At 39.7% G+C, this 12,557-nt stretch overlaps 1 protein-coding gene across 1 annotated transcript in view; it reads right to left on the bottom strand.

The window, feature by feature from the left end:
* Positions 1-12,557, bottom strand: part of SORCS3 (sortilin related VPS10 domain containing receptor 3) — a 620,228-nt gene that overhangs the window by 272,912 nt on the left and 334,759 nt on the right. Inside the window, exon 4 of the mRNA XM_024121368.1 lies at positions 3,809-3,967. Coding sequence (XP_023977136.1) covers positions 3,809-3,967 — 159 coding nt within the window. The remainder of the gene's footprint in view (positions 1-3,808; positions 3,968-12,557) is intronic.

Raw genomic sequence — 12,557 nt, 5'->3', positions numbered from 1 at the left:
TGTCAAAGTGAGGGATATTTAAACACCCAGCTTTCTATAGCTATGAGAACAGCACCTATCTCTTTAGAGGACTGCAATGCCCTCAAAACCTATCTGAAAATCTTTGAAAAATTCTCAGTTTCAATAAGATTATCGAACCGTCCAGCTAATCCAAAACATCACAATGTGAGCTGTTTCGGTCACCAGCAAGGAAGTAGCCTGATGGAAGCAAAAGAGAATCCTGCTTCTTAAATAATGGGTAAACATACAGCTCTCCTAAGATGTTCTAGAGCTTTGGTTCAGAGAGGAGAGGAGAGGAGTAACTTTTATTATTTCCAACTGGTCAACCATAACCTATTATGTCTGCTGTTTTTTTTAATCTCAAAGATTTTTTATAAAATATCTCCAAGCTTCTTATACCCAAGAAAGAATCTCTTTTTCTTACTAAGAACTGAGCCAGTGAATATTAAAATGCAAGATGGCAGGAGAATCTGTAAGGCAGAGGGGAGCTGGCATAGTCCTGTGGCAGGACTCACAGGATGGCCAGAGGAGAAGGACTTGGTCAAAGGCCCAAGTCACACTGAGCAGGACACAGAAAGGACTTGGCTAGATCGAGACACAGCAGAATTGGAGAGGCATGATGCTTCAACAGGGTCAAGTGCAAGGTGCATTTGCCCCTACCTGCATACCCCTTCATAGGTTTGGAAGTTGGAAGGCTTGGATCACTTTCACCCCCCCACCAGGACCTGAGCAGTACAAGCGAGCCATGTTTCCCAGGTGATTCACAACCTGCCATACAGCATCTCAAGCAACACAACGTCACGTGCAGCTCTCAACTTCTAGACACAATTTTGTTCTATCCAGAAGGTATTTCCTTAATTCTCCAGCAGTGCCTTTACCGAGCAAGAACTCCTAGCATGTCTCCTGCAGCTTTGGGGTAGCAATTTGGAAAGTAGAGCAATTGGATATTGTCCTTTTAAAATATCATTCAATTAGGTCTTTTGTAATCCATACAACTAAAGAGATAGCCTTACCAATTCTAAAGAAATGGCTAGTGCATTTCATCAAAGGCACAATAATGGAAACACTGATTCACTCCTCACCACAAACATCTCCCTTTGATGCTGCAGTTACCTTAATACTAGCACTTTTCATTTTCTCTAGAAGAAACCAGCACCTCAACGCATGCACATCAGAGAAGGCCGCAGTCTGAAATAAGACATTTGTATATCAATCTCAGCCCCCCTTGCATCTTCATTTGCTGCTCCGTAGCATCCCTCTCCTTGACTCTAAACCAATAAATTACCCTGAAATAAAGAAAAACTCTGCGGTAAACTGGATGCCTGGATGATGTTTTATGGCATCCCTACAAATGTTGCCAGGGGCATCATCGGCCTCCTCACACCATTTATTTAAAAGAGTGGCAGGGCACTGGTTAGAAACTTTATGGACCTAAAGAACACTCAGCCACTTCACACAAAAGATGTCAGCCAGAAAGAGAACTTAAGGAAGAATACATCCGGAAATGCACTGTGTGATTAGAAAAACCCATCAGGCCCCACTGCCACATTTCCAAATATTTTTACCAAGTGAAAAAGCAACCACCGAGTCAGAAAGTATCTTGAATGCATTATATCCACAAGGGTACTACACAAGCAATGCCGTAGATGTTCTCAGTGCTGTGGAGTTGGAGGAAAAGAAGAGTTCTTCTACAGACACGCAAGGCATATTGCATTTGGTTCATTAACCTCTTGGCATGAGACTTCTGTTGCCTCTAACCTAGCTTGTCTCTGCATAAGTAAAAACATGGGTTAAGGGTTCTGCGTTTCATCTAAATAAATCACCATACCATTTAACAGCCAAATGATTTTTTTTTTCAATGCATCTTCAAAATTCCTGGCTAAACTAAGCATCTAAACTCACAGACTATCTGACATTTGGCTAAGTCTTTCATACAATATCCACCTGATATCATGAAAGAAATGTATTTGCAATGGCTTTTCCTCTGCAAATGTCATGTGGGTGTCCTTAGGGAATTGCATTTAGCACCTGGCGCCTACCATGAGGCTCTATGAATGAGAGATATAAAGGTTATGTTGAAATTATTGTTTAAAGGTGCTGACATCTCACACACACACACACACACACACACACACACACACACACGCACGCACACACACTCATTTGCAAATTATACATTCAAATATATACTGAGAAGCAACTGATTCAGGACTTCAGAGAGAACAGAGAGAAGAAGCTATTTCAACCAAGGTTGTTCTGTAGATATCTCTATGCAATATAGTGTTCATAATTATCCATTTCCTTTCACTGATTGAAACATTGTTACATCATAGTTGGGCATCAAACACTGTACTAAGGTTCTGGAGAAAGCAGGAAATACAAAGAAGAAGTAAGTCTCTTAGGTATAAGTTGATCAGCTATAAAGGGCTCATTACCATAGCACCAATGCATTCATCCACTAATTCATCTGTCTAACAAACACTGATGATCAGTAAGTAGCAGGCACTGTCCTAGGGTCTGGTGCTACAACTGTGAGTGAAACCAGACACCGTCCTGCCTTCCTAGAGCTTGCAATCTAGTGAGAAATGCAGATGATGTCAAACTCACATCAGTCAATGGAAAATCTCAACCGTGACAGGTACCCTTGAAGGGAAGGGTGCATAGCCTTACGAGAAAGAACACCAAGGGGGATTTAACTTTATCAGGGAGTTTAGGGAAGACGTCCTGCAGAAGTGATGCTACATCTGTGATCTGACAGTGAGGAGGTGTACTTTAGGAGAGAGGATCCCAGGCCCAGGAAAGGGAGCAAGGGGGACAGCTGGGGTGGGGAGGGGACTGAAAGATGGCCATTGAAAGGGAAGTGCTAACAGTGAGTCAGGAGAGAGAAGGAGGGACCAGACCAAGTAGGTGCTAATAGAGCCTACGGAGGACTTTGGTCTTTTCTTCTGCGAGTAATGAGAAGATGCTGAAGGAGTTTAAGCAAAGGTATGAAATCAAAAGACCTACATTTGGGAAATATATTGTTCAGGTTATAGTATGAACACATACCACAGGAAATATTAAGGATACCTCCTAGGTTTGCAACTAAATGAGTACAATTAGGGAATACTGGAAGAGAACCAACTATGCTGGGGGAAGGTCAAGAGTTCATCTTTGGAATATGTTGAATCGAGAAGCTTTTGAGATATACAGGAGACAAGGTCAAGTACACAGTTGGATGTATGGATCTGAAGCTCAAAGGGAAGGACTCATTGGGCTACTCTATCTTGGATGTACTTTTAGAAAATAATGAAATGGACATGTTTGAGGCTTCCCTCCCTTTGCTAAATTGAGAACAATGGTTATACTCCAATTACAAGCAGCAGGTGTGATGGGATATTACTAGACTTGGAGTCTGACAACAAGCTTCCAAGCCCTGGCTCCTCCAGCTACTAGCTGAGTGTGTTTGAACAAGCACCTTAGCTTTTCTGTACCTTTGTTTACTATAGTCTCCATAAAATTATTATGGCTATACATTTCCTACTTACAGCACAAGGTTGTTTTAAAGGTCAAATGAGTAAAATCATAGAGAAAACTACCTCAAACCTGTGAAATGACAAATAACGTTGTCAATAAATGAAATACATCTGCCTGCATATTTTGATATGAAAGACTAGAAAGGAAAGTTAGTTAGCTGCAGACACAATCAACTTGGTTGGAAGGATACAATGTCACTGAATCCCCTCCAACAGTTGGATTGACGAAGCAAGTGCTTTTCACCGGTTGGTACCTGAGTGACAGGACATGAATGAAAGCAGTATTGGTTCACCTTTTGATCCAGACTGTAGGCCAGCACCCAGTCCTCTTGCTTGGGGTGAAAGAGCAGACTCTGGATATAGAAGGTGAGCCGGTATTTCTGATAGGTTGCCCCTTCATCTGAGCTGATCAATATGCTGCTCTCCATCTCAGGATCACTAAGAAGCATGATCTAAAGAAAGGGGAGAGGAGAAAATATAGACAGAGTTAGTAGGAGAGAATAAATACAAGAAATTAAAGCATAACTATAAAGTCATCTGTACTTGTATATCACAGCACGGAAAGGGGCATCTGGGCCTCTAGATGAAACATTGGTATTTTTCTTTCCCAATTTAGTCCCTCATTGCTGAATTGAGCTAAAATACTGTTCAAGGTTAGGTCTGCATACAAATGAGGATTCATTTCTTTGAGGTCCTTCTTTTAAATACCTTCATTTTTGATGTCTGTTCTTTTAAGTACTGGAAGTTTATTCTTGTGGTCCTCTGTCCCCTGACCTTAGGACCATCACACCTCTGCCTCCTCATCTTCCCTCAGTCAATTCTCCATGTCACTCTTCACCATGCTCCTGCCCCTACTGTTCTTTAGTCATGAAAGAGATCCCATTGTTTTGTTCTTTCTAAACTGTTTTAGTGATTTAATTGATTTAAGTGGTTTCCTGACCCCTTTGCTCTAGATGTTTTCCAAAGCACATATCCCCAAAGGCCTCTGGGACAAATACTGATGCTCAGGAAAGTTTGTCCTCCCCAAGCCAAATGGACAGAGTGGTGTAGTGAAAAGGCTTTGGCACCTGAAAGAGCACGTTCAAGTATCAACACTTCTCTGTGATACTGTCACCTTGAAAAGCTACTTAACCTCTGGAGGCCTTGGTTTCCTCAACAATAACTGGGTCTGACAATACAAGAACTGGCTTTGAATGCGTGGCATAGTGCATATTTTTGACAAGTGACAGCTATGGTTATTATCGACCTCTCAGGATTTAAAAGCCCTTCCAGTCAGTGCAATTTGACTTCTACTCACAGGACCTCAGTGGCACTGGTCTCACTAAAGATGTGAGTGATTTTCTAGTATTTAAATCCAATAAACACTGAGATACTCAGACCTAGCTGTCCCTTAGTTAAACACTTAGCAGTCTTTGTTACCACTGACAATTCCATCCTTCTGGAAGCATTTTCTTCCAGGGGCTTCTGTAACACCATACTTCTCTGGTTCTCCTTTCTACCTCTTTTGAATACTCAACTTTCTCTGATTACCCTTATAATATGGCCATTCCTCAACCCTCAGTTTTGACTTTCTTCTCTTTTCACTCGACACACTGTTCCTCGGTGACCGCTTCCACCCTCACTTTTATTTATTTTTTTCATTACCACCTTTCTGGGGACAACTCGTAAATTAAATGTCACTCTGAGGTCTCCTCTGAGTTTCAGACTTGAAAACTCAGCTGCCTGGTGCCTTCTTCTATTTGGATGTCTCAAAACACCTCACACTCAGCATGCCCCAGGATGTACCTCATCCAAGCCCTCCTCCTCCCCAGTGTTTCCTGGTTCAGTGAGTGTTTCCACCAACCACCCATCCCATGTGAAGCCAAATGCCCAACACCATCCCTAACTCTGTTTTTCGATTCACCTCCTATAATTAATTAGTCTCTAAGCTCTGCATATTTTACCTACTAATTAACTCTAAAATCAGATCCGTTCTCTCCCTGCCCATTGTGGTTGCCTTAGTCCAAAATGTGACCGTCTCTGTATTGTATTCCTGTAAGACACCCCTAGTCATTCTCATAGCTTCAACCAGTATCCCCTCCAATTCACTTTGCACACTGTGGCCAGAATAATCTAAAACCATTCAATGGCTTATCTTTGATCTTCTTATATTCTAAGATTCTTAAAATAGCCTGGTATGATCTGCCCCTTGTGTATGTGTTTGGTTCCATCAGCAACAAAGCCCTTTTGACCTTTATCACCCAGTTCAACCCAACTTCTTTGAATTTCCAATGTTTGCCCAGTGACTGAATGAGCAAATGAGTTTATTTCCTCTTATAATCTGTCCTGTCTTGGGCTGTGCCGCCACCAGTTATTAGGGCTACTGCTACACACAGTCTGCACCACGGGGTCCAAAGTACCAAGTAGAGTCAAAAAAAATTTCCATACCTTATAAAACTATTGAATACTAGGATTTTAAAAATTTACCCATAGTATATATTAGTATTATGAGGTAAGCTTTAAACAAATTCAATGCCTTTAACTGTTAAGAGTCATAGTTATTTTCCTCTTTTATTCCTTTATAGCTTCCAAGACAAGTCTACTTTCTTTTTCTCAAATACTTGCTTTGGCTTCATTGAAATAAGTTATTACTAGTTATCAGTAAATTTCTGAGAAATGGATGCAGGATAGTTTTTTTTTTTTCATTCATGTGTGAATAATCTAGGGGAAAAGCTCTTAGATGGGTTATTCATAGACAATAACTTCCTCCTCCCTTGGCACTGTGAAGGGTAGGGACTACTGGTAAAAGCACCCCTGCTGCCCTTGAAAAAACCTAAGAGGATGCACCCATGCTCCTTGCAGAGTCTGCAAGGACAAATATACAGGGAAAGAATGAAGCTTTCATTACCACCCTCTCTTGCTTCCCGGCACGTACCGATGAGCTACATAACAGGCAATGAAATCATTTCTCCCCTGGTGCAGAGAAATTAAACTGCTTATTTTATGCAGGTATAAAGAAGCTTCATGCCTATGATTTTAATTAGAAGGTAAGACCAACATCATAAATGAACTTTATTTTATATACCACGAGTTACAATATACTGAATAAGGGTTACCATCAAATATCTAGTGCAATGTACTCTCTTTGTCCAGCCCTGTTTCTTCCTGCACACACACTACATGCTTGCATACACAAACACATTAATCCGCACACAAATGAGGCATATATGTGTGCACACATACGCTTACACATATATCTCTGTGGCACATATATGCATGCACACGTACAGAAATACACTTATATATAAGGTGTATTGAGATTGTGTGTTGGTTTTAGGGTGCTTTTGTTGGCAAAAGGACATTTTTATTGCAACCTTTCTCTGACATTCTCAGAAGAAATCCTTTTTTTTTTGTACATACCCTGAGAAAACCATAATTCAAAAAGTGTCATGTACCACAATGTTCATTGCAGCACTATTTACAATAGCCAGGACATGGAAGCAACCTAAGTGTCCATCCACAGATGAATGGATAAAGAAGGTATGGCACATATATACAATGGAATATTACTCAGCCATAAAAAGAAACAAAATTGAGTTATTTGTAGTGAGGTGGATGGACCTAGAGTCTGTCATACAGAGTGAAGTAAGTCAGAAAGAGAAAAACAAATACCATATGCTAACACATATATAAGGAATCTAAAAAAAAAAAATGATTCTGAAGAACCTAGGGGCAGGACAGGAATAAAGACACAGACGTAGAGAACGGACTTGAGGACACGGGGAGGGGGAAGGGTAAGCTGAGACGAAGGCAGAGAGTGACATTGACATATATACACTACCAATTGTAAAACAGACAGCTAGTGGGAAGCAGCCGCATAGCACAGGGAGATCAGCTCAGTGCTTTGTGACCACCTAGAGGGGTGGGATAGGGAGGGTGGGAGGGAGACACAGGAGGGAGGGGATACAGGACATATGTATACGTATAGCTGATTCACTTTGTTATGCAGCAGCAACTAACACAACAATGTAAAGCAATTATACCTCAATAAAGATGTTTAAAAGAATCTTTTTATATACTTTGATATCACTGGCAGTGTCTGTATTCAATCCTAGTGTCTGAGAAGAATGGAAGGAGGGACATAGAAACCTACATGTTTGGGATTCCTAACCTGTGCTGGGCACTTAACAGGGTATATCGAAACCTGAAACAAATTATGTGACATATCATTACCTGCATTTTACAGGTAAAGAAACTGAGGCTCAGAGAAGGAAGGCAACTTGCCTATTACCTCCTCTGATGGACTCAAATGCCACCACCTCCTGCCACACACATACTAACACTAATGCTTTTCTGGACCTTGAAATCTTAGCACTTTGTGCTTTACCAAGGGACAAGGGAATGTCAGAGAAGCAGCTATTTATTCTTTTTTAAGCAACTCTAAGAAATCCACACACCAAAAAGCAGTTTCAAGAAAGCCCTTTTCCTCCTCTGACGCATATCCACCTTTGGCCAAGAGGCCATGAAGAATTAAATGAATAGGAATCCAAAGGAGAAATAGAATGTTAGTGCTAAAAAAAAAAAAAAAAAAAAAAAAAAAGAAAGAGAAAGAAAAAGAGGGAACCATAATATTAACATAAATAGAATCAGAAAGCAAAGCCTCAGCAGAAGTTAAGCCTCAAGGTAAAATATGCATATTGTGTATGAATCTATGCAACTACTTCTATAACTACATATATAAAGAAAATCATCCCATGTCCACCAAGATTGTTACGGGGAAGAAGGGATTTCAAAGGTAAACTAAGTGAGCAAAGCAGATAAAGCAAAACAAGGAGTGGTAAGAACTATGCCGACATGGAAAGTACACACCTCTCCTTAAAACGTTTAAAATGAGATTGTTACAAAAAAATTTTTACTCACATTCAATATGTCTGTGGACTGAATTTATGAAATAGGAATGTGACTCTTGGCATAGTTATGACAGTTTGATCCTACAGACCCAAAGAAATTCACAACCCTTGCCTTTGAATCTTTAATTGCAGGCATATACATATAAAACTTATGGCAATACCTGTTAAGACACCTGTGAATTCTGCATTTATGTGATTTTGCTAATATGAACAGGGAAGAGCTCCCACTGTAGATTTTTTGTTTTGTTTTATTTTGCTTTTGCTTCAGTTTGCTTTGATTCTTTATCTAGCTTGTCCTGACACAATATCTGCAGCGGGTGTATGCACATGCTAGAAGAGGAGAAGGGGGTCTTTCATTTCGGGTTGAACAGAGTTATTAATGCCATAGGCTCTGGGGGCAGGTGTCTTGAGTTCCAATCTTCAGTCTGCTACTTTATGTGTAAACGTGAGGATATTACTCAGTTTTTCCAATCAGTTATCTCATCTATGAAAAAAACAGATAATAATTATCTCTAACTCACAATGCTCTTGAGAGGATTAAATGAGGTAATGATTAAAGAGCTTAGCACAGGGCCTTAACGTCTAAATAAACATGAACCTGGATCTATAAATCACCCAGGATAAGAGCACAACTGAAGTCAGAAGTGATGCCAAGCAGGTTGGAGATTTGGGGATTATTTGCCTCCCTCTTGCCTCCCTGAGTTCTGTAGATAAAAAGCAAAGGGATGGGTGGTGGGGGTAAAGGGGAGCTGCTGTTCAATGGGTATAAAGCTTCAGGCCTGCAAGACGATCAAGTTCTAGAGGTCTGCTGTACAGCTTTGTCCTTATAGTTAACAATACTGCACTGCACAATTGGAAGAGTTTAGTAAGAGGGTAGCTCTCACGTTATACATTTTAGTACCACAATTTTTAAAAAAACGTGAAAGGGTGAGGGAGAACAAAACTACAATTTACACTTATTTTACATTCCTGGTAACATTTTAAGAAAAACACACTATTAGTAAATAGCAATAATGCCAAAATGAACACCAATCAGTAGGTAATTGTCAATTCCCTAAATACCATTGCACTTTTTTTTTTTAACATCTTTATTGGAGTATAACTGTTTTACAATAGTGTGTTAGTTTCTCCTTTACAACAAAGTGAATCAGTTATACATATACATATGTTCCCATATCTCTTCCCTCTTGCGTCTCCCTCCCTCCCACCCTCCCTATCCCACCCCTCTCATGGTCACAAAGCACAGAGGTGATCTCCCTGTGCTATGCGGCAGCTTCCCACTAGCTATCTAATTTACATTTGGTAGTGCATATATGTCCCTGCCACTCTCTCACTTCGTCACAGCTTACCCTTCCCCCTCCCCACGTCCTCAAGTCCATGCTCTAGTAGGTCTGTGTTTTATTCCCATCCTACCACTAATCTCTTCATGACATTTTTTTTCTTAGATTCCATATATATGTGTTAGCATACGGTATTTGTTTTTCTCCTTCTGACTTACTTCACTCTGTATGACAGACTCCAGGTCTATCCACCTCATTACAAATAACTCAGTTTCATTTCTTTTTATGGCTGAGTAATATTCCATTGTATATATGTGCCACATCTTCTTTATCCATTCATCTGTTGATGGACACTTAGGTTGCTTCCATGCCGTGACTGTCTTTAAATAAAAACCATTATTTCTCCTACTGGTTCCTTGGCTGCTGCTTCTGTTGTACAGATCTTCCTCAACTTACCATGGGGTTACGTCCCAGTAAACCCATGGTAAGTTGAAAATATCATAAATTGAAAATGCATTTAATACACCTGACGTGTCAAACATCACTGCTTAGCTTCACCTACATTCAGTGCACTCAGAACACCTAGGTTAGCCTATAGTTGGGCAAAATCATCTAATGCAAGGACTATTTTTTAATAAAGTGCTGACCATCTCGTGTAATTTATTGACTACTGTATGATGATGGCCAATCTGACCGGTGTGAGATGATATCTCATTGTCGTTTTGATTTGCATTTCTCTAATGATTAATGATGTTGAGCATTCTTTCATGTGTTTGTTGGCGATCTGTATATCTTCTTTGGAGAAATGTCTATTTAGTTCTTCTGCCCATTTTTGGATTGGGTTGTTTGTTTTTTTGTTATTGAGCTGCAAGAGTTACTTATAAATTTTGGATATTAATCCTTTGTCAGTTGCTTCGTTTGCCAATACTTTCTCCCATTCTGAGGGTTGTCTTTTGGTCTTGTTTATGGTATCCTTTGTTGTGCAAAAGCTTTTAAGTTTCATTAGGTCCCATTTGTTTATTTTTGTTTTTATTTCCATTTCTCTAGGAGATGGGTCAAAAAGGATCTTGCTGTGATTTATGTCATAGAGTGTCCTGCCTATGTTTTCCTCTAAGAGTTTGATAGTGTCTGGCCTTACATTTAGGTCTTTAACCCATTTTGAGTTTATTCTTGTGTGTGGGGTTAGGGAGTGTTCTAATTTCCTACTTTTACATGTAGCTGTCCAGTTTTCCCAGCACCACTTATTGAAGAGGCTGTCTTTTCTCCACTGTATATCCTTCCCTCCTTTATCAAAGATAAGGTGACCATATGTGTGTGGGTTTATCTCTGGGCTTTCTATCCTGTTCCATTGATCTATATTTCTGTTTTTGTGCCAGTACCATACTGTCTTGATTACTGTAACCTTGTAGTATAATCGGAAGTCAGGGAGCCTGATTCCTCCAGCTCCATTTTTCGTTCTCAAGATTGCTTTGGCTATTCGGGGTCTTTTGTGTTTCCATACAAATTGTGAAATTTTTTCTTCTAGTTCTGTAAAAAATGCCAGTGGTAGTTTGATAGGGATTGCATTGAATCTGTAGATTGCTTTGGGTAGTAGAGTCATTTTCACAATGTTGATTCTTCCAATCCAAGAACATGGTATATCTCTCCACCTATTTGTATCATCTTTAATTTCTTTCATCAGTGTCTTATAATTTTCTGCATACAGGTCTTTTGTCTCCTTAAGTAGGTTTATTCCTAGATATTTTATTCTTTTTGTTGCAATGGTAAATGGGAGTGTTTTCTTAATTTCACTCTCAGATTTTTCATCATTAGTGTATAAGAATGCCAGAGATTTCTGTGCATTAATTTTGTATCCTGCTACTTTACCAAATTCATTGATTAGCTCTAGTAGTTTCCTGGTAGCCTCCTTAGGATTCTCTATGTATAGTATCATGTCATCTGCAAACAGTGACAGCTTTACTTCTTCTTTTCCTATTTGGATTCCTTTTATTTCTTTTTCTTCTCTGATTGCTGTGGCTAGAACTTCCAAAACTATGTTGAATAAGAGTGGTGAGAGTGGGCAACCTTGTCTTGTTCCTGATCTTAGTGGAAATGCTTTCAGTTTTTCACCATTGAGAACAATGCTGGCTGTAGGTTTGTCATATATGGCCTTTATTATGTTGAGGAAAGTTCCCTCTATGCCTACTTTCTGCAGGGTTTTTATCATAAATGGGTGTTGAATTTTGTCAAAAGCTTTCTCTGCATCTATTGAGATGATCATATGGTTTTTCTCCTTCAGTTTGTTGCTATGGTGTATCACGTTGTTTGATTTGTGTATATTGAAGAATCCTTGCATTCCCAGAATACACCTCACTTGATCATGGTGTATGATCCTTTTAATGTGCTGTTGGATTCTGTTTGCTAGTATTTTGTTGAGGATTTTTGCATCTATGTTCATCAGTGATATTGGCCTGTAGTTTTCTTTCTTTGTGACGTCTTTGTCTGGTTTTGGTATCAGGGTGATGGTGGCCTCATAGAATGAGTTTGGGAGTGTTCCTCCCTCTGCTATCTTTTGGAAGAGTTTGAGAAGGATAGGTGTTAGCTCTTCTCTAAATGTTTGATAGAATTCGCCTGTGAAGCCATCTGGTCCTGGGCTTTTGTTTGTTGGAAGATTTTTATTCACAGTTTCAATTTCAGTGCTTGTGATTGGTCTGTTCATATTTTCTATTTCTTCCTGGTTCAGTCTCGGCAGCTTGTGCATTTCTAAGAATTTGTCCATTTCTTCCAGGTTGTCCATTTTATTATACCATTGCACTTTGAATGACCACTCTCATCTCTTCAGTGGGAGGCTCTGGCCCATGAAGGAATTAAACACAACACTGCTTTAGAGGTAA

The sequence above is a fragment of the Physeter macrocephalus genome, chromosome 20 (genome assembly GCF_002837175.3).
Source record: "Physeter macrocephalus isolate SW-GA chromosome 20, ASM283717v5, whole genome shotgun sequence".
NCBI lineage: Eukaryota > Metazoa > Chordata > Mammalia > Artiodactyla > Physeteridae > Physeter > Physeter macrocephalus.
Note: the sequence above shows the minus strand (reverse complement) of the source record. Positions and strands in the feature narration are given on the sequence as shown.